This window comes from Panthera uncia (assembly GCF_023721935.1).
Source record: "Panthera uncia isolate 11264 chromosome B2 unlocalized genomic scaffold, Puncia_PCG_1.0 HiC_scaffold_24, whole genome shotgun sequence".
Taxonomy (NCBI): domain Eukaryota; kingdom Metazoa; phylum Chordata; class Mammalia; order Carnivora; family Felidae; genus Panthera; species Panthera uncia.
In genome coordinates, this window is record NW_026057580.1 from 74,432,943 (window position 1) to 74,459,915 (window position 26,973).

The window sequence follows — 26,973 nt, forward strand, 5'->3', positions numbered from 1 at the left end:
ATGCAAATGAAATAGTTTATTGAAATAATTACTGAACAATGAGGTACTCAAGGTATGATTTAGACATTTTATAAATTAAATTACAAGTTGAATATTTAGAGAATTCAGACTCATAAGTTGTATTAGGGAGTTTAGTATCTCAGTTTGGAAAATAAAGTAAAATTCCATAGTCACTGACATGCTTAATTCTTCAAGGAATCTTCTCAGCTGTAAAGACTTGAGATGCTTGTCTCCTGGCCTTGAAAAGGAATTTTAAAAAACTGTTAATTTTAAGCAAGAAGTCCATTATTTAGAATACATATTATTTATCTAACATAAAAAATAAAATCTGGAAATTTTTTCAAGATAATGAAAATTCCTTAAGAAAACTTACAACTTCAAACTTAGGTGATTAGGGATAAACATTTTTAAAGCCAGGCAAAAAAAGAAATTAAACAAAAATACCAGATGAAGACAAAACAGAAAGTAAAAAGGAAATGTCACTATTTTAAGGAATAAGGAGTCAAAAGTAAAAATGCAGGGCCCCTGGGTGGCTCAGTCGGTTAAATGTTCAACTTCAGCTCAGTTCATGATCTCATGGTCTGTGAGTTTGAGCCCCGTGTTGGGCTCTGTGCTGACAGCTCAGAGCCTGGAGCCTGCTTCAGATTCTGTGCCTCCCTCTCTCTGCCCCTCCCCGACTCACGTTCTGCCTCTCTCTCTCTCAAAAATAAATAAACATAAAAAAAAAACCCACATATTTTTTAAGTAAAAATGCTGGCTCACAGAAAGAGACATGTATAAACAGATAAAGAAATTATCTCTAAATGTGTTCTATCTTCAGAACGTGAGTTACAAATCAAGGCTAATTTACCAAGCTGATTTAAAACAAAGTTAAGTCTAGAGTGCAAGGATTACACAATGGAAAACAAAGAATGCAGTGATGTCATTTAACCACAATGTATCAAAATATGAAAAGAATTGAGGAACATGGCTATTAAATAGATTTGTATGCATTACTGAACTGAAATGCATTAGAAGTTATTTTCTAACATAAATGCTTTCACCTAAACAAGTACTTGAACATCTACAACAGTTTGGAATTATTAGATACTCAAAATATGGTAGGAATGTATTAAGGTAATTATAAGACAGCTGCCAGGATAAAACAAAGTTTTGTGAAACTTGATTCCTCTCCTTGAGTAAGAGCTGCATGATTATTACAATATTATAATTAATTAAACTCCAAATATGAAGAACAAAACATAAAATTCAGTTACAAACATCTACATTTTGGAATATTTTAAAATACTAAATTTGTTCTGAAATTCCTACAATTAAAATCATAGTTCTCACTTAGGGAAAAGATGTTTTAAAATGAGCTATAAAAAAAATAAAAACAAACATGAAATAAAAGTAAAGTCATTAATGTGCCCTTATTTAAAGGTGCAGGTTTCTACCTGGTGATATCCAGATCAATCAGTATATCAGTATTTGCTGACTTCCTAGAGTGTATAAAAGCACTGTAAAAATGACAGAATAACTAACTGTAAGACACAGTGATTAAAAAAAAAAAAAAGGAAGAAACAAAAACATAGGTTTGAAAGCAACATGCAAAAACGTTTACTGATTTTTTTTTTATTTTTCAAAAATAGTATCCTATGTTTTCAACAATGAAAGTGAATTGTTCACACATAAGCTTAATTAGCAAACATGAAAATGATGAGACTTTGTATTCTCACAGAAGAAGCAATATAGGGCAGGACTCTGGATGTAAATGGACTGAATCGGAATCCTGCCTCCTGTTACTTAGCAGCTGCGTGACTTTAGAAGTATAACAACTTTTCTGAGCATAAACATCCTCATTTGTAAAATGGAAATAATAGTGCCTACTCTATAGAGCAGTCATACAGCTATTAGTTAATATATGTGTAAAGTGCTTATGATAGTGCCCAGCATAAAATAAGCATTAGAAAGTGTTGCTTTTATTAAAATTACAATTATATCATATTATCATTTCTTCTCTATCTGGCACTATTGCACATAGTCAGCCAAGTTCTAATTCTTTTCGGTTAAAGACACAGCTACTCTCCATGACTCACAAAAAAAAAAAAAAAAAAAAAAAAAAAAAAAAGGAATAGAGGAGCAGTAGCAAATGTACATTTTTAGTATTCTAATATTACTACTGTCTCAGTTTTCAAAACAAGAAAGTTAACAGCTAACTAAAGTGTTCAGCCAGCCTCCATGATAATATTTAACATCACCTATGCTTTCAAAAAAGTTATCTGTGTATTGATTATCAAGCACTTTTGTATTTTATAATGATTAAAATTAATCAAAATAAACTCTTAACTATAGAGAACAAACAGATGGTTACCAGAGGGGAAGTGGGTGGGATACATGATGGGGATTAAGAGTACACTCATCTTGATGGGCACTGAATAATGTATAGAATTGTTTTATCACTATATTGTACACCTGAAACTAATATATATAACACTGTATGTTTACTGGAATTAAGACAAACCCGGTATGTTTACTGGATTTAAGAAGTCAAAAATAAATAAGTAAATAAATAAAATTTGTTAATCTCTAACTTTTTGCAGCCAAATTTATACAGGGTGAAAAAAATGAATGCAATTTTGGCATTTAAGTCACTGCAAAGAAACCTTTAAGATATCATAATTAAATGGAAGAACCTCTTAAAACAATCTTGGCCTTTATATCCCAAGTTGTGAGCCTGAAAAGATTGCTCTAGTTCTCTCATTTCAAACAATTTCAGTCCTTCCTCCCATAATCCTGTTACTCTTCATAAATGCTCTTCTCTAGTCATCTCTTATCTCCTCAGAGGGAAACAAATCTATGTGGAGTATTCTAATAGGAACATTTTTTTTTTTCTTTTAAGATTCTGGGAACTGTGCATTTTCTAGACTTGATATGCCACAACATAGCTTCAGTTTATACTAAGTGGAGGAGGGTTTTCAATCTCTAGAAATTCTTCTATAATGTACCAGTCAACACTTAACTTGTAAGGGATAAAGAGGCAACTGTACTGAAGTTGAATTCTAGAACTGTGTATTATCCAGTAAGTCCAAGTGCATAAAACAGAGCCTTAAGAATCACAAGAATCACATTTAATGAACAATAATTATATTAAGACCAATATACATTAGGTCTTCTTGGAATAAGTTAGGTTTCCTTAGACCATATATGTTGCCACTTTCATTACTTGTCTGACATTAACAATTACATATTATACAGTTAAATATTTTTATGAAGCTCTGAGTAAAGTATTGGAAAGTCATTAGGTAGGGCGCCTGGGTGGCTCAGTTGGTTAAGCATCTGACTTCGGCTCAGGTCATGATCTCACAGTTCGTGAGTTTGAGTCCCACATCAGGTGAGCACAAGCCCTGCTTCGGGTGAGGCCCATTTCTCTCTCTCCCTCTCTACCCCTCGTAGGATTCTCTCTGTCTCTCTACCTCTGTCTCTCTTTCTCTCTGTCCCTTGCTCACTTGTGCCCTCTCTCTCTCAAAAAAAAAAAAAAAAAAAAAGTAAAAAAAGTCATTAGGTAGCATTTGAAATTTAAAGATGCCCACTCCAGAAATTAAATGATACAAAACCAATATATCTTTGCCAACTTAGTAATGCAGAATGAGATACAAAGGGATAACACTGATTTTAACTAAAAAATTTAAACTCCTGAAAGTTCAACTTGTTAAGCATCACATAATCAAATAATTGAGATACTTACAACTTTCTCCTCTGAAGAAAGAACACCCTCTACTGCCACTATCTGGTATTGCTTATGTTTTAAATTTCCTACAAATTTCCGAAGTTGCTTGAGATTGCTAGCCTCCATGTCTTGCTTTAATAGTTTCTGCATTTCTCGAGAAGGACATCCAGGGTCAAATATTAGTAAACATAATGTTCGGTTTTTTCTCTCTTCAATTCCAACAACTGTTCGACTATGACCTATCAAAAAATAAAATAACAGCTATATATATGTGTGTGTGTGTGTCATAACTATTTCTATATGTATAGACATAAGTTACTACATACACACACTATATTATATACTCTCTGTATGTAGTGTGTGCACACGTGTGTTTTGAATATAAATACTGCCAGTCCCTCTGACTGTAGGTATTTGAGCTCTCTCACTCTGAAGACACAATAGTTTTAGTTCTACTTCCTAACCTTCAGTTTTGTCTTGTTCAACTTTTGTTTTCTAAAGGCTTCATTACAAAAAATTCTGTCTACTGTGCCATATATTTTAGTTTTTCTTTCCTAATCCCTTGATCCTTCTTATTCAAATGATCTCAGATGAAAGCATTTGAAAATTACCTACCATGGAACAAAACGTCTCATGATTCCAAAAGGTCAACAAAAATAAATTTATATACTAGAATTTCAATGGAGAGGGTTTGATCTTTGTAGCTTATATTCCTAAATGATGAAATCCTCAACATTTACTTCTCCTATTACTATTGATTCAAATCACCCATTCAACAAAATTTACCAACTATCCATGTGCTAGGCACTATTCCAGGAAGTTAGCTTTACAGAAGCAAACAGAACATTCCTGCCTTTGTGGAGTTTATATCCTAAAATGAGGAAATATCCTATAAACAAGTTAAATAAGTAAGCATATATTGTGTTAGATACAAAAAAATAAAGCAGGGAAGAAACACAAAAAATACTAATGGTGAAGGTTTGAGATAACAAGATAGAATTTTAAATACAAGGTGATCAGGGAAGGACTCACTGAAGCGACAGAGGTGAAGACCTAAAAGAAGTAAGGGATAAATAAGAAAGGAAGAGTGAAACAGGTGGCCCAGAATATGCCAGGGATAGCACCCTTCGTTACCCAGGAAGGTACTGTAATGATAATGTGGCTCTGAAAATCAGACTAAGGTCACAATACTCTCCCCCTCCCCATTATCATAATCTTAACCTGTCCTAAAGCAAAAGCCAACTAGTTGTCCTATAAAGGTATTATCTTATAAGTTACACTTACTATCTAGTGTTATACCAACCTTGATGCTGAAGATAGATAGGTGGCTTAGATGTACACACTACTTTTGGACTCCCTTCTCTCTCTGAAGAATAATAGTTCAATATCCATTCAAATAAACGAGGATGTGTACCCAAAGGGCCAGTTGACTTATGAAAATCAACAATGTGGCACCTATAAAAAATTGACAAAATGGATTATTTGGAGAATACTTTTTATTTTTTTAATTTTTATTATTTTTTTCAGTATATGAAGTTTATTGTCAAATTGGTTTCCATACAACACCCAGTGCTCATCCCAAAAGGTGCCCTCCTCAATACCCATCACCCACCCTCCCCTCCCTCCCACCCCCCATCAACCCTCAGTTTGTTCTCAGTTTTTAAGAGTCTCTTATGCTTTGGCTCTCTTCTACTCTAACCTCTTTTTTTTTTTTTTTTTTCTTTCCCCTCCCCCATGGGTTTCTGTTAAGTTTCTCAGGATCCACATTAGAGTGAAACCATATGGTATCTGTCTTTCTCTGTATGGCTTATTTCACTTAGCATAACACTGGAGAATATTTTTTAAAACATGTTCATCAATGGAGTTATCAAATACAAAAAAAAGTTTTAATTTAGAACTACTTTGATCTCATCAGTATTTTCCTAAGAAGAAAATGAATATAAATTTTATTGTCATTTTATGAATAATTATTTAAATAACTTCATAATAAGGTTGATGACTGATCTAAAAGTTACAAACCTTTTCTGACATAGAAATCTCCATGAATAGTAAATAAGGACCATATTTGGTTTTTAAAAGTCCTCTTCATATAACCTGAGACACAACTTTCATTCTAAAGTCTCTAAACCTGATGATCAATTAGAAGCTGACTTCTAATTTTAATTCTGCAATAGCCATTTACATGTGTCAAAAAGATCCTGAACATTTTTCCTGTTGGCTCACAAATTCCAATAATAGACAAGAAAATAATACCTGGAAAGATCTCAGAAAAACCCTGCATGTGCTCCCATCTGTACACCCACCCATCCCCTATTTGGCACTAGACCACAGTGGTATCCCTTCCACAAGAGAAAGTCAACCTTGAGTAAACAAAATTATTTTAACTAGAAGCACTGTTGACATTTCTCATCGATTATTTTCAAAAGGTCAGGTATAACCAAAAGCAATTACAAGCTTTACTGTCATTTTAAAGTATAGCACAGATACCCTGTTTTTGTCTTTCCTAACAATAAAATCTCCAAATACACCAAAACTATAATGGTTGCTATCTTTAGCCTTAGCAGGTTTTGTGTTGGTAACTTTCAACTGATTACTACTGAGTTTCAAATGCTGAAATGAATTTTTGGATAAACTGTTAAAAAGTAGGTACAGGGTTTTTGGGTTAGAAAATTGACCACATGTTTAGATTTAGAATTTGAATAGTGCCCTATAGAATATAACTCATAAACAGGAAAAGGAAGGCATTTAAACAAGTAGTAAACAAATGCAGAGAAGGGCATTGAAAAGGCTTTACTCAAAGATTAAACTATTTCAGTCACCCAGAAAAAAGCTGGATATATCAGGTATTTTAGACAGAAATTTTCCTTTCCTTAAACCTGATTTAAAACTCAGTACATGACATATACATAACCTGAAAGTGTGAAAAGACTGGCAAGAAGAAAAAAAGAAAAATAAAGAAATTTAGAGGGCATTAAAATCGTCCTTTTGATTTAAAAAATTCAAGAAAGTCATTATACGAAGTTTTCCTACTTAAAAGTTAAGAAATATTTTTTACTGCTGAATCTAATCAATTAATATGATAGAAATGATGTAAAGCAAACATAAAGGAAAACACAGAGCCATGAAGCTTAATGGCAAACGTTCCATTAAAGATGATCACAAGCATCTATCTCTGTTCCCTCTTGAAAGCCCAACAACATAATACTGAAAGAGTAAATGATCCAAACACCCAAAGACAAAGAAAATGGAGACAGACAAAACTGCCCTGCATTTTTTGGAAAATGAAAAGCAGAAAAGAAAACGTAAAAGTGAATGCAAAGAAATAGACAACTGTCTTAAAATTCCAGAGAGACTAGAAGCTTAGAGGCACTAAGTATTAGGGAGAGTAGTAATACAGCTATAAATGTGAAATGAATTGAAAGTTTGCATAAAGAAGGCAAATCTCTCCTTAAACACCCCCTCCATCAATGCAGGAGCTCAAGGCAGAAGAGTGAGAACTCTTCTCTGAATGGCCTCTGAGAAAACATCTCTTCCTATATTGAAATTTGAGAGTTCCCCAACCAAACAGCAAGCTTCTACCTAATAGTCTGCTCATCTGCTAGCTCCATGCAATCCTACAGGACCTTTTTAGTGCCTCATTCCTCACCCTAGGAATGGACAACTAAGGATTTATAAAGGTTAGAAGAAAGCCCTCAAAATGCAAAAGACTAAAATAGACATGAAAACAAATTAACACAGAAGAAAGTACAAAATGCAAGGAATAGAAAGAAACAAAATGTTGGAAAAAAATTTTTGCAACATAAAAGACTATGATGCTATGAAATTACCCTTAAAATTAAAAAACATGATTGCTAAGATACAAATTTGAATAAAATAGTTGGGAGATAAAGTTGAGTAAATCTAGATAGTAAAACAAAAACAAAGATGAAAAATGAAACTTAACCAATAAACTTAATATCGAGGTTCACTGGCCAACTAACAAAGTTCTAGAAAGAATAAAAAAAATGGAGAGATCATAATTATCAAACAACGGTTAACCTGAGCTCTTAGTACATGCCAGTCACAGTTCTAAGGACTTTATGACCTCATTTAATATTACTACAATTCTATGAGGCAGTTATTTTTACATGTTTTTTTTCAATGGTGGCACAAGACTACAGACAAACTAAGTCATACAGCTAATAAGCAGGAAAACTAGAATCAATTGTAGGCAGTCAGACTCCACAAAGTCCAAGCTCTAAACCACTACACTGAGATCTTACAACTCATAATTCCAGATTCAGAAGGAAAAACAAATGCCCAATGCAAGGAATTGAAGCCTCACATTCACGGTGAAATTTCATAACAGCAGGGCTAAGAGATGATGCAAAAAAACTTTCAGAGAAAATAAGTAGGTTACACATAAAAGGAATGAAAATCAGATGATATCTTACTTTCTCAATAGTAATACTGACTGCTAGAAGTCACCAGGGTAAAAACGTAATTTGATCTGAAAATGACTTTGAATTTAGAAGAATACAGCCACCCAAACTATCATTTAAGTAATTAGGACTAGGCATCTTTCCTTAGGAACCTAATGAAAGATGTGTTTAAGCAGAAGAGTAATCCAAAAAAGATAAAGACATGGAATCCAGAAAAAAATCCAGACTCCACTTCAAGAAAACAATGAAGAAATGCTATATGATTATAGCTTTCAAGGGGATCTAGGAGGCAAATAATCCAGACTAGAGCAAAGACAATAGAGGACTTCAAGGAGGAGGTGTTCAGGAATAGGAAAGCCGCAGATTACGTTAAGTGGAGTGTTTAGAAAAGCTTGAGACCATGATGCAGTCAATAGTAAAAGGGGAAAGAAAAGGCAATCCTTAATTCAAGTAAATTTTTTAAAAGCTTTTCAGGAAAGGAAATAAAATCAGCAATGAATAATATTAATACAGTCATGATGTAAACTCTGACTTTAACTTAATAAAAAAGTGAAATTTAACTAAATTACAAGGATTGAGGGTGAACACAGGTAGGACATGTCAGGGAAATGCAGCAGACATCTAAAACTGATAAACCAAAAAAAGAAAAAAAAAGGCCCTGAACGCATATTATTTGGAAATAATGGGAGTAAGCTGCCTCTGAGAAATAGGACTTGAGAACAGAGAGGAACATGAGATAGGGACTGAACTGTTGGTTTTCAGTATAAGTGTTTCAGTGCCACTTAAATTTTATTTTTTAGCGGTCTCTTTGATAAACGAAAAAAACAACAACAAAGGAAACTTCCCAGAGATGGCAATAACCTTAACTTGGACTTTTAGGTACATACTTTACCCTTAGGGAGGTCAGAAGTGTATACACTTCACATGCTCCGATCCAGGCCTTTGTTCCCTGTAACCTGTTATTAAGTTGAGAGGCACCCTGAGGATCAAAACCTTCCTTCCATGCATCTTCAATCATAGACTGGATTTTTGGAATGCAAGGAATTGACATACCTAAAATTATACAAGCAAACATGTTACATGACAGTTACTAAAGTACTGAATCATACCATTTAGCTGTATGCCATATACTCCACAGGACCTACAACACAGTTTTTAAAGACCATCATTCTTGACATTTTTATTACAACATTTTCTCTTTCTCCAACATGAATTCAGGTTTTTAATGTAAATATCCACTAAAATGCTTCCTCATTAAAGCTATGAATTGTGAATACGATTTATTAACTCATTCCATATTATATGTAGAGTTGATCCTTGAACAATGCAGGGGCTGGGGCACTGACCCCCTGCACAGTCAAAAATCCGCATGAAAGTTTTTGCTGGTCAAAAACTTCACTACGAATAATTTATTGTTGACTGGAAGCCTTATGAAGAAACATAAACCTAACAGTCAATTAACACATATTTTATATGTTATACATATTATATACAGTATTCTTACAATAAAGGAAACTAGAGAAAAGAAAATCCTAAGGAAAAAAAAGAAAAGCATAAGGAAAATACATTTACAATACTGCACTGTAAACAATTCTGTATAAGTGCACCTATGCGGTTCAAACTCATGTTTTTCAAGGGTCAACTGTACGTTATCATATCAGCTGACAGGTTCAGAGTCTTGTATTTCACATACCTTTCAGGCAATCATCATAAGCATCATTTCGCAGTAATGATGAAAGTAGCATTTGGAAATTTCTGTAACCACAACCCCAACCTTTGTCACCAAAAGATGAATGAAAGTGATCCACCTCTGTAGAAAGCCACACACGCCTCACCTCTGTGGCAGCATTCTGATAGTATCTATAAAGTGCTTCAATAATTCCTAAAATAGAAAAGAGATGTAGAAGATTTAGAAGCGTAAGCTAACATTTTCTATGGCTGTCTCATATATTTCTAGTTATCAGTCTCTCCCTCAGGGGTCCCTTCTAAATCCTGTCAATTCCATTTTATGTTTTTACTGTTACAACCTTAGTTCATGTCTTTCTTATTACTATGATACAAGTTTCCTAACACTAGCACACTACTAATTACATTGAATTGAAATTGTTCGCACCTTTCATTTCTGCACCTACCAGGCCGAGCACATAAAAGCATACTATTGAATGAATGATATTATTATCTATTATTATACATACTGCTAGATGTTACTCTCTCTGAAGTTCAGTCCTAATCAATTTGCTCCCAATTTAGAAACTTCAATAACTTTGCTATTATCTATAGAATGGTTATAATCCATGGTATATGAAGCCCCACAGCAAGCGATCTTCTGACTTACCTTTTTTCAAACCATTCTTCTTGACATAATTCTGGCTGTGGCCTAACCGAACACATTAAACGTTTTGCCCATGGAATTTCCATTCAATTATAATATCTGATAAGCACTTTTTATATACCTAGCACTATGCTAAGTACTAAAATTACAAAAGATATATATAATAATGTTCCTTGAAATCTCGTGGACTCAGACTATTATAGTAAGTGCTACAATATAGATAAACAAGATGTTAAGACAGGGTATATCAGACTCTGTCCCTTCCCTCCATGCAATCCTGTAATACCAAAATACCCTATAGGGTATTTTGAAACCCTACAGACACTCCAAAGATCAAATGCTCATGTCTTTATAGACCCCTTTCCTGAGTCCAAAACCCAAACACAAAGGTCCTCTTTCTCTGAACCCTCACCACATCTATTTGCTGTGCCTCCTACGCATTAGGTATATTCTGTCATGGCAGAACACTACAGTTTTTTGTGTATACTATATTTACAGATTCTGTGAAGCTTATGGGCAGGAAGGTCTTAATTGGGTAGCTGATACTTTCTCCTACAGTATGTGGCACGAAAAAGGCAATCACTGGATTCTTTTCATTTGAATTGAGGGTATCCTATGGGAAAATGGGTTTTGTCCTTAACAAGATGAGAGTCGATAAATCAAAACAATTAAATGAACCAAGTGTTGTAGTTGTGCCTAGCATATGAAAGATAGAAATATATGTAAACCATTTCCAAGGAACTTTAAAAGACTTAGAATCAAGAAAAAGAACAATTAAAATGCTATATAATTGATTATTAAATGTTACAGCATGTTATATTAAATGTTACAGCATTGATAAGGAGATATTTTTAAGTGATTAATTCATCATAAAAATAGAAGTACAGAAATTTAAAAAATGGTTTATTTTAAAATAATTATTTGAACAGTCTCACCTAAAAGTAGATAAACTATGGCTTACAAAAATTAAGCAAAATTCAAATAATTCTTATTATTACTTCATTGACATATGAAATATTAAAATAATGGTTTGGATGTTTAGAACTCACCAGAAGTTTTTGTTTTTCCATCATCAATACCAATAGCTAGTGATTCCATCATATCAGCTTTTCTTCTATGAAATTCAGATGGATGCATTCTTCCCCTGTTGACTTCTATCTCCATATTACGTAGTTGCTGTTGTTTGTATCCTCCAGAATTATCTAAACCATATTGTCTCTATCAAACATAAAAATGAATCACTTAATTTTTATGCCTCTTTACCTCAGTGAGGATGGAAACGTACTACAATTTTATTTGGAAATGCATTTTGAAACATTCTGGTTTATAGACTTTTATACAAATCAACTTAAAGATTTTTATTAAAGATAAATAACACACACACACACACACACACACATCCCTGAGTTAATGACAGCCTTTCTCTATAAACCACCACCATAGCGAGAGATTTGCTTTCCTTGTAGTAGGGAAAGTAGTGAATCCTGTCTTCCTACTAAACATACTGAAAAAGGCAGATGAGTTCTGAATATAGCACTGATTTATTGAAGAAAATTTGTCCGTATTTGTTATTTGATTCTGAGGCTAGCTTATGAAGGCTTACTTAATCCATACTTCATTCAGGCAATGATTCTACATAGTAAATTAATTGGGTTTTTTTGCATACTGTATAGAGAATCTCAAATGTATAACACAGCCTCTACGGAAAAAGTTTTGAAATCTAAACAACTTGCAAAGTTACATAGCAAACTCCCTTAAATACTGGAAACCTTGTGTATTGATAATGTTGAAAATTATGTAAGGTAAAAAAAACATAGGAAACACCAACTTATTTTCCTCCTCTGAATCCTAATGGGAAAATGTTTTGCAAATAAATGAATCACCAAGGAGAAAAATAGCCTAAATCAGATATTCCAAAGCGAGAATTGCACAGTCCTATGTGAGGTATCTGAGAAGACAAACTCAGAAGTCAAGTAAATCTGAGAAAATTATGATTATGTACAATGCATATTAGAATATGAAAGGTTCTGAGAAATCTTGAAGTATACAAACCTGTTTAACTGAATACTTTCAAACCTATTCAATCATAAATCCTTTTTATTTATACATAATCCTATCAGCACATGGAAAAAGAACATTTAGAAACTCTGAGCATTATTAGCACAGATAACACCATAGTCCACAGCAATTAGGATTGAAAAAAGTAGAAACATCTATTAAAAATGTAAACGCATTCGGGGCACCTGGCTGGCTCAGCAGAGCATACAACTCTTGATCTCAGGTTGAGTTCAAGCCCCGCTCTGAGCATGAAGACTACTTAAAAAAAATAAATTAAAAATACATATATATATATATATATATATATATATATATATATATATATAGCTGCTGCCAGTTTAGTTCAGCAGATACCACCATCAACCTAAGATAAAGCCTCAAATATCATCAAAAACGCATTTTCCATTAAAAATTGCTCTTTTTGAGTGCCTGAATTGCAATCGTTAAGAGTAACACTCAGATGGGAGAGTAAATTGATTAGCATTGAGCTTCAGAAAGAGTAATGTTTAAGAATCTGTACAAACAGTTAAATTCTGAGTCTCAGTTCCCTAATTTGCCCTATCAATTTACATGAGTTTGAATCCAGGCTTTAACCATTTAATACAGCCTGAACCTGAAGAAGTTAAGCTATGTAAGCACTCTTTGTCTCCATTTCTTCATCTGTCACTTATGGAGTTGTAAAGATTTTGAGATACTACATATGAAGTGCTTATCTCAATACATGACCAGAGTAACTACTTACAAATGGTGGCTGTTATGAATTATAAATGTATATGTAAAAAAAAAATACTTTGGGGGGCGCCTGGGTGGCTTAGTCAGTTAAGCATCCGACTCTTGATTTCAGCTCAGGTCATGATCTCACTCTTTGTGGGATCAAGCCCCGTGTCTAGCTCTGTGCTGCCAGTGCAAAGCCTACTTGGGATTCTCTCTCCCCTTCTCTCTGCCCCTCCCCTGCTTGTGCTCTCTTGCTCTCTCAAAATAAATAAATATTTACAAAAAATATTTTGTATATAAACACAGACAAAAATAATAGGCTGCAGTCTTGACAGACTGTTTGAAAAGAACTCCACCAAAGCAGAATATTACATTGTTATTTAATCTTTGTACCTGCAGCTTCTGAAATTCTCCCATTTCTTGTTGTGATTCTTCAGATCTCCTCTTTCTGTCTTCTTCTTGTTGAAGCTGATGAGCCAATTCTAGATCTCTAGAACACTGGACTCTATCTATGCCTATTAGATATTTTTAATGTTTAGAATAAAATAACTTCTGAATATAAATCTGACTTATTATATGTTAATTCATATTTTTAAAAGGGAGTATATGCTATTATTTTGATATTTATTCATGACTGTGATGTCATGGAAGCACTATTTCTGGCAGAACGTGAACAGCTTCCACAAGGGTAGAACCTCCATTTAAATCCCTACTATTCACTGAGTAGTTAGGCTGTGACAAGCATTTTTCATTAATTACCTCATTTGATCCTCGTAACAAACTTAGGAAGTTAGGTATTCTCTACTAAGGAAACCAGAACTTGGAGATATTAAGTAATACTCTTCATTGGTGTTCTTTACTAACACAAATAAGGCAGGTTGGCATTTAAAATAAACTGAGGGGAGAAAAGGAAATAATAAAGAGCATAAAAATATGTTTGCAAAGTGCCGCTTAATTACAGTCTGATCTCAAACAAATAGTACAACTTTGTAACATTTTGCCCTGTTTCCTCTCTAGCCAATATCCCACAGATCCATTAGTCAGTGGCTTCTGGCCAGCATCTTGTTTCCCTGACCTCCAATTTGATAGTTTAATATGTATTTGAATATTCTTTCTTTCCTTCCAAATCTCTCAGCCTCTATCACATCTTCCTATTTAGTTATTTGGTCCCCACTTTCACTGCTAGAGATAAGCAGTTTCCAACTGATTTTTAGAGTATTTTGATGCTATCCACAGTGATTCACTCAGGCCATACTTTTCATTATCCACTATAGGCTTACAGAATAATTTATGTACCCGTACAAAGTCTATCATAAACAAAATAAGAATTAGTGGACATTCAGCTTCAGAGAGTTATTTTCCCACTGTAGTTAGGAGAGAACTACCAGAATGGGAGGACTGTTCCATCTTTGTTCCAATAATTTTCATTTGGGGATTAGGCTGAGTGAGCAAGGAAATGTTGTCCATGAAACTCACTGACTGGTATTAGGAACAATAATAATGGACACTAAAGACCCCTGAATTAACAGGAGATAACAATGTAACTTAAGAAACTAAAACCCAATAGAATACAATTGGTTGCTCTTAGGGTCTTATTTCAGTGGAACTCTGAAACTCATATAGAATCTTTCCACTTGTAATGTACCACAATGATTACTTAATCAATGCCACTATTTAAAAAGATAGGAGGCAGAGAAAAAATTGTAGAGTCACTAACAAAACTAATAAGCTATAATATAAGAAACTAGGCAAATTGGAAATGAACCTGAAAAACGTTTAAGTCATATAGTTCACATATACTTTTTAAATTTTATGTGCCATTTGACAGCTTCCTAGTTCATTAAGCCTTTCATGAAGCCTCAACTTCATCAAACAGATTTTTTAAATTATACCATATATCACTGTTTTCTCAATATTGGTGTTCTGGGGCAAAACACTGGGGTACACACCACGAGTTTAGTTGTTGGTTACAACAATTCATCCCATACAACTTTTCTGTGAAACAACTTCTAAAAAGTTGAAGCTACATTACTTTTTTTCTCTATATCACTACTCCAAAAATTAGATGTATCGTAGGAAGTAGAAATTAAACCATGAGATTCTTATTTTGAAATATATCAACATACCTTGTCCAAAGCTGCTTTCTTCCAAATGTAAGTCAACATGTTCCTGGAGAATATGGTAATTTGTACAGATGAGCCCACACATAGGACAGTCATACAGTGGTTGATCATGGTCTGTTTTAGAGATATAGTTCAGTTGGTTTTATTTTTAAAACTTTTAGATTTTTCACCCTAAGTCAAAGAATGTCCACTGCCCACTAACCTTATTAAATAAATCAAAGATCTTTGTAGTTGGATTTAAAGCTATTTTCTACTTCTAGGGTCAAAATGGAAGACTGAACAAAAGCACAAATCTCTCTTACCACGATAATAAAAGAAAAAGTTAATAATAAACATTCAGATCTATAGTCAAAGCAAGAAAAGAAAAGTATAAAGGAAAATCAAAATGGTAAGTAGGGGCCATTTTAGGAACTAAATTCTCAGTACCCTCTCCCCAAACTAAGTGGTGAGATGTGAAATTAAGCATAGAGCATTCAGCATAAAGCTTGGAATTGGGATTGGAATTGGGATCATAGCCTGTGTGGGAGCAGAAGATCAAAGAGCTGCATTTATCAAGCAGTACTGCAAGCAGAGAGGTGCAGCTTGCCCAGGACAGAGGCAGTACCTCCCCAAGGCCAAGACCTTGTGTCAGTCACGAAAGAGGAACCCATAGTGAAAGGACTGAGCTAAGCAACCATGCATGTAAGGCCTGGTCTGGAAGCGGAATAATAGTATTTAGAAAGTTGCTGAGACTGCTATGAAGCTGTTTATTTCCACAAAGTAGATGTGACTCGTCTCATTTTAGCTGGATCAGCTGACTTTAAAACTGAACTAAGTCAATCTGATATGTCTGGTCAGAGGCTGCAATCAAAAGATTTAAAATTAGTTGATATACCCCATGGTGGTGAAAATGAAAAACAAGCTATTGAGTTATCTACTGATGTTCTTTCCAATGAAATTCATTCAAAAAGAGAAATTAATTCAATACTTGGGTGAAATCAGCCAAGAACAGACAAGTACTGTTTTGGAGCCGAAGATACACTAAAGGTTTTGGAAGTGGGAGCTGTAAAGATTCTAACAGTTTATGAAAATCTGGATATAATGAGAAATATTCCTCATTGTCAAGGCACAGAAGAGGAGAAAATTCTCTAACTGCAGAATAAGATGATAAATCTCATTTCACTGACAGGACAGGTACATGAGCTGATTAAGAACATGTCCCTGCTGGAATGGTTTGCTCACAATTATAAAAAATTTGGAGCTACACTGGAAATTGTGATAAGAAAGATCCCAGTCTGTGAACGGATTTGGTGGAATTGGAAGAATCTTGCAATACTGAGCTGAGTTCCACAGAACACAAAGGAGGACACGATGAATTTTTTTACCTTGATAACTAATAGGTAGTTGACATGAGTCCCACAAAATGTGCCTCACCCTGCAGCATCCAACCCAAGAAGCATACCCCTGCTGGAGTCCAAGCAGATCCCTGCCTTAAAATTGGACCATTTTCAGAACTTAATCCAGGAGCATCAGATACTGAAAAGAAAACCAAAACAAAACCAGATCCAACCCTACACTTGGTTTTGCCATGGTGCCAACATTGCAACCTACAACTAAGTTCCTAAATGCTACTTTGGACTAATTTAGAAAGAAACCCAGTTTTTACTTTACTTGATGATGAATTGGTTGCTCTTGAATTTTCTGGAAAAAAAAATTTTTTAACCTTCATACACATAAGCAAACATGATTTAAGTGCTATAAATCTTCAAAAGTTAATAAAAGTGACATGAAAAAAAAGAAATGCTAGAGATCAAACACTTGGGCTCATTAGTAGGCTGAACACGGCTGAGGAAAGAATCTCTGTGTGTGAGGATATGACAAGAAATATTTCCCAAAATGAAATGAGAAACATAAAATTTCCTAAAATGTAAAGAGAAAAAGATAAAAAAACCTAAAAAACAAAAAACCCCTCAATATCCCGCATATCCAAAAACTGTGGGAGAACTGCAAAAGGTGTAACATACACAAAATAGGAACACCAGGAGAGAAAGAAGGGAACAAAAGTATTATTTAAAGCAATGATGACTGAGAACATCCCCAAATTAATGTCAGACATCAAACTATAGATCTTGGAAGCTCAAAAAACACCAAGCATAGTAAATGCCAAAACAACTACATCTAGGCATATCATATTCAAACTTCAGAAAGTCAAAGATAAAAAGTCTCGAAAGAAGCCAGAGGGAAAAAAACACCCTACTTATAGAGAAACAAATATGAAAATTACATACGACTTCTCAGAAGCCATTCAACTAATAAAAGACAGGAGTGAAATATTTAAATTTTCCAGAAAAAAAAAAACAAAAAACTCTACCAACCTAAAATTCTATATCCTTCAAAATAATCTGTCAAAAGTGAAGGAAAAATAAAGAATTTGTCAGACAAATAAAAACTGAGAGAAATTATTGCCAGTAGACCTGACTTGCAAAAAATGTTAAAAGAAGTTATTCAGAGAAAAGGAAAATGATATTAGTCAGAAACATGGATCTCCATAAAGGAAGAGCATCAGAAAAGACATAGGTGAAGGTATAATAAAAACTTTGATTTTTCTCATTAATTGATGTAAGATGTAACACTTAAGTTTATTCAAAATAAAAATAGCAACAATGCATTCAATTATTTGTGTGTGTATATATATATATATATATATATATATATGTATGTATACATATGTGTGCTTACATTTATGTGAAATAAATGACAACGATGACACAAAGGACAAGGGAAGGAATTAGGAATATTTTATTAATATAAGGTCCTTGTACTCATACAGTGATACAATGTTACCTAAAATTAGACTTAGATTAGTTCTTAATAAAACTGCAAACTCTAGGCCAAGCACTAAAAAAAGTAAAAACAAGGATAACTGATATGCTAAGAAAGGAGAGCATTAATTGAGCAAGTGACATCTCTTGCCTATTACCAGGAGTAGAAGTCCAAACACTGCATCTTGACCCCAAAATCACCAAGGAAAACACGCAGTCAAGCACTGGAGAGAATATTTAACTCATAGTAAACATAGAGAAACACACAGAGAAGAGAAAGAATAAGATCACCTTCAGTATTAGACATTAGTCTGCAATGGCCCATGGGTCTCTTCCAGCAGCCATCACAGGGCAACTGGTCTCTACACACTGCTCTTGTGTCACAGAATGAAGGACAGAGGACAGATCTAGTAGAATGAAGGAGACAGGATAGATCTAGCAGGTGCCATATGACACACATACTTAAGCAAAACAAAGGAGTATACTTGTTGCCTGAAACAGGGAAAGATATTTCCAAATACAGGCTGTGAGGACTCTTACCTCTTGATAAGGAAGTATTCTGGGCCCAAGGTTCATTCTTATGTGGCCAAGTAGGGGTAGAAAGACTGCATGCATGAACTGTCTTTCCCAACAGAGATAAAATGAAATCATATGAAATGCTCAATTAAACCACAAAAGACAGAAAAAAAGTAGAAAACAAAAGAAGCAAAGAACAAGGGCAAAAAATAGAATACAGTAAAAAATATGGTAGATGTATTAATTCCACTGTAGGAATAGTCACTTTAAACATCACTGGTCTAAACATACCCATTAAAAGACAGACTGTCAGGGTGGAATAAAGTACAAAATCTACCTGTATTTTGCTTATACGAAATTCACTTTAAATATAAATACACTTACAGATTAAAAGTGAAAGAAAGGAGAAAGATGCAGCATGCTAACACTAATCAAAAACAAATACAAACAAAGTACCAGGAGTAGCTCTATTGATTTCAGAGAGGGCAGATTTCAGAACAAGGAATATTATCCAGGATAAGGCGGGGCACTACATAATGACAAAGGGTTCAATACTCCAAGCAGACATAATAATCCTTAATGTGTATGTGCCTAACAACAGTGTGTCAAAATACATGAGGCAAGGGGCACCTAGGTGTCTCAGGTGGTTAAGCGTCAGACTTCAGCTCAGGCCATGATCTCACGGTTTGTGAGTTTAAGCCCCACATCAGGCTCTGTGCTGACAGCTCAGACCTGGAGCCTGCGTTGGATTCTGTGTCTCCTTCTCTCTCTGCCCCTCCTCCCCTGGCACTCCGTCTCTCTTTCTCTCTCAAAGATAAACATTAAAAAAACTACATGAGGCAAAAATTAACAGAATTGCAAGAAGAAACAGATGGATTCGCTATTATACAGTTAGAAAATTTTTAACACTCCTCTTTTAGAAGTAGACAAATCCAGCGGGAGGAAATAAGTAAGGATATACAGTAACTGAACTCAACTGTACCATCAATCAACTGGATATAATCGACACCTCTACACAAGTTCATCCAACAACAGCAGAATATACTTTCTGCTCAAGCTTGTATAAAACATTCACTAAGAAGGTGCCTGGGTGGCTCAGTCAGTTGGGCATCCAACTTCAGCTCAGGTCATGATCTCACAGTCTGTGAGTTTGAGCTCCGTGTCGGGCTCTGTGCTGACTGCTCAGAGCCTGGAGCCTGCTTCAGATTCTGTGTCTGCCTCTCTCTCTCTGCCCCTCCCCTGCTCATGCTCTCTCTCTCTCTGTCTCAAAAATAAATAAAAACATTAAAAAAAATTTTTTTTAAATAAATAAAACATTCACTAAGACCACATTCTAGGCCACAACACATAATCTAGGCCATTACATCTTAAGAAATTTAAAGAATTAAAATGATACAAAATCTTCTCTCAAACTACAATGGAAATAAACAAAAAGTAACTAACAGAAAGAGCTGAAAAATCCCCAAATACTTGGAAATTAAACACACACCTAAATAATGTATCAAAGAAATCCCAAGGGAAATTTTAAAATTTTGAACTAAATGAAATTTAAAAGGTGCATGGGTGGCTCAGTTGGTTAAGTGTCCAACTTCAGCTCAGATCATGATTTCGCGGTTTGTGGGTTCAAGCCCCGCATTGGGCTCTGCTGACCGTGCAAAGCCTGCTTGGGATTCTCTCTCTCCCTGTCTCTCTGCCCCTCCCCACTTGTTTGTTCTCTCTCTCTCCCTCCCTCCCTCCCTCCCTCCCTCTCTCAAAGTACATAAATAAACCTAAAAAAAAAAATGTAGTCTTTAAAAAAAAAATAAATGAAAGTGAAAGTACAGCTTAAAATGTGTGTAATGCAGCAAAAGCAATGCGTAGAAGGAAACTTAGAACAATGAACACATGTATCAGAAAAGAAGATAAAGCATCTAAGTTTCCACTTCAGAAAACTATAAAAAGAACAAATCAAACCCAAGATAAGCAGAAGAAATAATGAAGAAAAAAAATTAGAGCAGAAACCAATGAAAGAGAAAACAGAAAATCAACAGAGAAAACCAATGAAACCAAAAGGCCTCTAGTCAAGCTAAGAAAAAAGAGAACACAAATTGTTAACTCTGAAATAAAAAGGGGGCATCACTACATGTCCCATGTACATTTAAAAGAGAATAAAGTTATAATATGAACTATGACATAAATTTGTAAACTAGATGAAATGGACCAAGATACGATCAGGCAAATTAAAAAAAAAAAAAAAAAAAAAAAAAGAAACCCTTAGGTAAAAACCTAACGAAATACACAGGGTATACATGAGAAAAAATACAAAATTCTGATGAAAGAAATCAAAGAACAACTAAGGTGAGAGATATTTCTTCTTCAAAATAGGAAGACTCAATATTGCCATGTCTATTTTTCCCAACTTGATCTATAGATTCTATGCAATTCCAATAAAAATCCCAGCAAGTTATTTTATGGATATCAAAAAACTGATTCTAAAATGTATATGAAGAGGCAAAAGATTCAGAATAACCAATACCAACAATATTGAAAAAGAACAAAGTCAAAGGACTGGCACTACCTGCCTTTAAGATTTACTATAAAGTTATAATATCAAGATACTGTGGTACTGAAAAAAGAACAAATAGATCAATGGAACAGAGCAGAGCACCCAGAAATAGACTAACAGCCCAGTCAACTAATCTTTGACAAAGAAGCAAAGGCAAAACTATGGAGCAAAGAAAATCTTTTCAGCAAATGGTGCTGCAACATGGGGACATCAAAATGCAAAGAAAATGAATCTAGAGTCAGACCTTACATCCTTCGAAAAAATTAACTTGAAAATGGATCATAGACCTAAACATAAAATGCAAAACCATGACATCCCTAGAAGGTAACAGGAGAAAACTTAAATGACTTAGGGTATGGCAATAACAACACCAAAGGCAAAATGAAGGTATAACATAATTGATAAGGTAGACTTCATTAAAAAAAAAATTTCTACTCTGCAAAAAACAGTGTCAAAAAGGATAGGAAGTGAAGCCACAGAATGGGAGAAAATATTTGCAAAAGATACATGTAATAAAGATCTGTTATCCAAAATATACAAAGAACTCTTAAAAATCAGCAATAAGAAAACAAAACACAAGATTAAAATGTGGGCCAAAGACCTTCACAGATACTTCACCAAAGAAGATATACAGATGGTAATTAAGCATTTGAAAAGATACCCATGTTATATTAATGAGCAGCACTTAAAATTAAATTGAGATACCACAACACAAATATCAGAATGGCCACAATCTGGAATACTGACAATACCAAATGCTGATGAGGATGTGGAGCAACAGGAACTCTCATTCACAGCTGGTGGCAATGCAAAATGGTGTTGCCACTCTTTCAGAGTTTGGCAGTTTCTTGTTAAAATTAAACACACTATTATTATACAATCTAGTAATCACATTCCTTAGTATTTACCCAAAGGAATTGAAAATTTCTGTCCATACAAAAACCTGCACCTGGATGTTTATAACAGCTTTATTTCTAACTGCCAAAACTTGGAAACAACCAAGATGTTCCTTGGTAGGTGAATGGATAAATATACTGTGGTACATTCAGACAATGCAATATTATTCATCCCTAAAAAAAAAAAAAAAAAAAGAGCTGTCAAGCCATGAAAAGATGTAGAGAAAACTGAAATGCACATTACTAAGTAAAAGAAACCAACCTAAAAAAGCTATATACTGTATGATTCCAATGACATTCTGAAAAAGGCAAAAATACGGAGATATTAAAAAGATCAGTGATTGCCAGGAGTAGCTTGTGAGTAGGGGAGGAATGAGTAGGTGAAGCACATAAGATTTTTGGGGAAGTGAAACTACTCTGCATGATAACTAAAATGGTATTTGTTATTACACATTTGTCAAAACTTGTAGAATATATAACACCAAGAGTGAATTATATAGACCTTCCATTAAGGTCTGGAATGGAAACTGTCGACTTAATGGACACTGTCGACTTTGGGTGATAATGATGGGTCATTGTAAGTTCACCGATTATAACACATGTATCACCTGATACAGATATTGATAGTGAAACAGGATGTAAGTATACGGGGACAGTGAGTATATGGGTATTCTCTGTACTTTGTACTTAATTTTGTTGTAAACCTGAAATGGTTTTAAAAAATAACACTTATTAATTAAAAAAAATGAATCTAAATACCCTCCTTACTCCTTTTAAAATATTAACTCAAATGAAACACAGACTTGAGTGTAAAATTCAAAACTATAAAACTTCTAGAAGATAGGAAAGGTGACTTTAGGTTTGGTGATGAGTTTTTAGAAACAACATCCAAAGCACAATCCATGAAAGAAGAAATCAAGGAAGTTGCACTTCATTAAAAGTGAAAATTTCTGCTCTGGGAAAGACATTGTTAAGAGAATGAGAAGACAAATTCCAGGCTGGGAAAAAATATTTGTGAAACACATATCTGATCAAGCACTTGTATCCAAAATAAATTATTCTTAAAACTCAACAGTAAGGAAAAAGAGAAGATTCTCAATGTACTGTATGCATCAGCAACAAAGCCTCCAAATACATGAAATAAAACCTGATAGAGCTGAAAGAAAAAATAGACAACTACACAATTATAATTGTGAACCACAACAGCCCACTTTCAAAAACTGGTAGAACTACTAGATAGGAAATCAGCAAGGATACAGAAGATCTGAATACAAACAAAATGATCTAAGTGACAAATTTAGAACATTCAACCCAACAAAAGCAGAATATACTTTTCTTTCCCAAGTGTCCATGGAACATGTACCAAGATAGATCATATACAGTATCTTGGGAGATAAAAGAAGCTTCAACACATTTAAAAGAGCTAAAATCACAGAGTGCATTCTCTGATCTAAAAGAGTCAAACTCAGAACCACAGGAAATCAGAGCCCAAGCCAGTTCAGATGCCACTGAGCTAGAAGTAAGTAAAAGAATGCCCCTTGGAAAATGACTGAGTTTATTTCTCCTCAGAAAGGTTTTAAAACTACTCTCAATGTAGTTGAAACACTTATTATCTGAATCAAAATTCTTTTCCATAATAGTATTTTTTATATTGCAATAATAGCAAATGAATAATACTATAAACTGAATTTCAAAACACATTGGCAATAATTTGATTTACAAGCCAACTTTTAGGATACCACATATTAAACCAGGACTACTGTTACTTATTACATAATATTAACATCTTACCTTCTGATGGAGTGTCTAAAAGATTAGCATGTTTTGTTTTCACATGATTTTCCATATCTTGACTACAATCTTCTATTCTTCCACAGAAGGGACATTCTGGAGGACTATACGTTGTTTCATAAATTGATCCTTTTATTTTGGATAGGTCACACTCTTTTTCCTTACTTTTGAGGAACTTTCTAGCTTCAGTTAAGTTCTCTGAATAAAAGGCTTTCTGTTTTAAAGTACCATCATTAGGCAGGCTTTGAGCCGAAATTTTTGGATGATTAGATGCACAAGCTGAATGGACACTAGAATTAACTTCCATTCTACATTGTAAAGTGTTGTCCTTCCTGTTATCTGAAGTTCTATACTGTATTGTATTGATCCTGGCAAAGCTTCTTTCGAGTTCATTCTGCTCAAAATGAGCAGTTTCAATATGAAAACACATTTCATCATAATTCATGCCTGACAACTTGCAAAATGGACATATAACTTCATTTTCCATGTGAACAATTAGAAGGTGAGCCTTCATGTCTGGTTCTGAGGTTACTGTTTCACCACAAATATCACAAGAAAGCATAGTACATCAGGGAGCTAGAAAAAAAAATAGAATACTATGTTAAGTTTGAAAATAAGACTGAAGAAAAAGAAATGCACTTTATAAAATGATTTGGAACACATTTTTAACAAGTATTTACTTAAAACTGGATTGTTTAGATGAAGATATCTTCAATGAACTTAATTGTCCCTCAAATATACAAACTTATTTACAAATCTGAACCAAAATTTCACTACTATATTTCAAGTTTATGGTTTCAATAAAACAAATTTATTTTTGAATAAAAATTCAAAAATTTGAATTTTAATAATTCAAATTAAAATACATAATATTTAAAGTATTTAATAATTTTTTTAACGTTTATTTATTATTGAGAGACAGAGAGACACAGAGCGTGAGTAGGGGAAGGGCAGAGAGAGGGGGAGACACAGAATTCCAAGCAGGCTCCAGGCTCTGAGCTGTCAGCACAGAGCCTGATGTGGGGCTCGAACTCACAAACTGTGAGATCATGACCTGAGCCAAAGTCAGACACTTAACCGACTGAGCCACCCAGGCACCCCAATATTTAAAGTATTTCAAAAAACATGTCTGGTCTGAGATAAAGGAAAAAAAAAATGTTTATAAAATTGTCCAAGTAAGATAACTCAGTTAAGGGAAAACTAAAAACAAAAAACAAAAAACCTTATCAACTGAAGTATCTAAATACAGAAACTTAAAGTTGTTAACAATGGGGAGCGTAAATAAACACATCTTAACTCAGTAGTTAACAGTTAAAAAGCTTTAGGTATACCAAAGTAATTTAAGTACATTATCATCATTCTATCTGGAGGAAACCCTGGCTCAGATAGGTCACCACAGCCAGAAAATGGTTAGGCAAACCTTTTGAGAGGCTGTCCTCTCAACTCAAAGTTGACCATGGTAGAAAAGAGCACCAATTCCAGAGCCAAGAGACCTGGATTACAATTTCAGGTTTCAAAATTTTAGGTAAAACATCTCATCTCTTTGAGGTTCAATCTATAAAATGAACTGTACTACACTGGCAGTCTTTTTAAGGTTTTATGGACTAATAAAATACTAGATGCCGAAAAAATGTGATTTTGTTAGAATTTTTAAAAAGCCATCACTGCCACAACCTTTGTCCAGCTAAGGATTATTGAAAAACAAGCAGGAAAAGAAAAATAAGGAAATTCCCATCATTTAAATAAATTTAGTTTCATAAGAACTCCCTACATGGTCCTTAATTTTCTTATTCCCCTTAAGACAAGTGAAAATAGTCTTCGATTTTAGAACGAAATTCTCCCAAACCACCAGCTGAACCAACGTCATGCCTAGACTTTCTTCTTTTCCCGGGGCTGGGGCACGACTAGACTCAGAGGGATACGCCTGAACTCCCAGTGTGATCAGAACAAGTGGGTGAGAGATGTAAGGAGGCTGGTGACGGATGCCAGTGTAGGTAGGTGGTAAGAGAAGCCGTAAGGGCCGAATGCCGCAAGGCCAAGTGTGCCCAAAAGTCGGCGCCAACGTCCAGGAACCAGAAGCAGAGCAGGCACTGAGTGGGTTAAAGTTTAGGCCGGGGGAATAAGGGATGGGACCTTTAGTTCCTACCGGCCCGAAGATCCGGCCGCGGCCACACTGTCCTATGCTTGGCTTCCTCTTCGGGTCCGCAGCTGACTCCTTCTGGCTCTCGGGCAGAAAAGGGCACGCGCCGCGTCGATTACCTTTACCGGCCTGAAAGACTGAGGCAGGCTCTCCCTATATCCAGAAGTTCAGAGTTAACCAAGAAAAAAAAAACTGACGACTCCAAAATACTTTCACTTCCACACATTCAAAAAAGCTCTTCCTCTGTCCCCGGGAAGGAAAAGGCTCCCAGCATGCACCGCTCCATGCCAGTCTGGGTTGTAGTGTTTTCTGGGAGTTGTAGTCTTTTTGCATCCTCTTTCCCGGGTTCGGACTCTTAATTTACTAGGAGGCACGCGAGGCTCTGAGAATTTTCAGAATGAATTCGTACGACGGGTCCTAGGACATTACACGAATCCATAAGAACCTAGGGCCTGACTACCGCTATGTATCGATAAAGGGCTTATAATACTACTACGTTCCAAAATCCAAACTATGCTCCACAGATGGAGGATAACTAAGATGAGTTCGTGCCTCAAGGTTACAAGATCACACACACCTTATTTTTAGGGTTCAGTTTTCATTTCATTCAATAAATATATAGCGAGTGTCTATTCGAAAGGCATTTTGCTTGGAACTGGGGCTGCAGAAGTCTTCAAAATATACAAAATGAACACCCTTTGAAGCTTACATGCTAGTGAGGCAGAAAATAAACAAGGAAACGAACTGATCATGATAGGTGCTATGAAGAAATAAAACTGGGTTATTTATAGGGAGGACTAATGTAGTTAGAAAAGGTCTCTCCGAGAAGGTGAGTGTTGTGACAAACTTTGCACCAACAGGAGGAAGAGCATTCCAGGCAAAGAAAATAATTAGAGCAAAGGCTCTAAGATTGGAGCAAAAAGAACA

General features: G+C 34.7%; 1 protein-coding gene and 1 pseudogene across 4 annotated transcripts; one reads left to right on the forward strand and one right to left on the reverse strand.

The window, feature by feature from the left end:
• Positions 1-26,333, reverse strand: ZUP1 (zinc finger containing ubiquitin peptidase 1). 4 transcript variants are annotated; one of them, XM_049654222.1, is made up of 11 exons: positions 26,053-26,333; positions 23,907-24,482; positions 18,699-18,776; positions 15,361-15,471; positions 13,628-13,749; positions 11,512-11,680; positions 9,824-10,012; positions 9,018-9,183; positions 5,013-5,164; positions 3,728-3,948; positions 1-238 (listed from the first exon to the last, which is right to left on the reverse strand). In XM_049654222.1, exons 2-11 carry the CDS (start codon positions 24,466-24,468, stop codon positions 191-193), a joined length of 1,818 nt encoding a protein of 605 aa, XP_049510179.1. In that variant the 5' UTR covers positions 24,469-24,482; positions 26,053-26,333; the 3' UTR covers positions 1-190. The 4 variants fall into 4 exon arrangements, with proteins under 4 accessions (XP_049510179.1, XP_049510176.1, XP_049510177.1 ...); XM_049654219.1 differs by lacking the exon at positions 18,699-18,776 and having other exon boundaries at positions 26,053-26,325; XM_049654220.1 differs by lacking the exon at positions 18,699-18,776 and having other exon boundaries at positions 26,040-26,325.
• Positions 15,743-16,733, forward strand: LOC125938166 (eukaryotic peptide chain release factor subunit 1-like; annotated as a pseudogene).
• Positions 26,334-26,973: the final 640 nt, after the last annotated feature.

Bases quoted from the DNA above. Each gene is read 5' to 3' on its own strand.
- ZUP1 (XM_049654222.1), bottom strand. From the start codon at position 24,468: ATGCTTTCTTGTGATATTTGTGGTGAAACAGTAACCTCAGAACCAGAC. The intron at 11,681-13,627 runs GTACAAAGATTA...TATGTTTGATAG, and splicing joins GAGAATTTCAGAAGCTGCAG to AGACAATATGGTTTAGATAA. The intron at 3,949-5,012 runs GTTGGTATAACA...ATTTTTTGATAG, and splicing joins TATCTATCTTCAGCATCAAG to GTCATAGTCGAACAGTTGTT.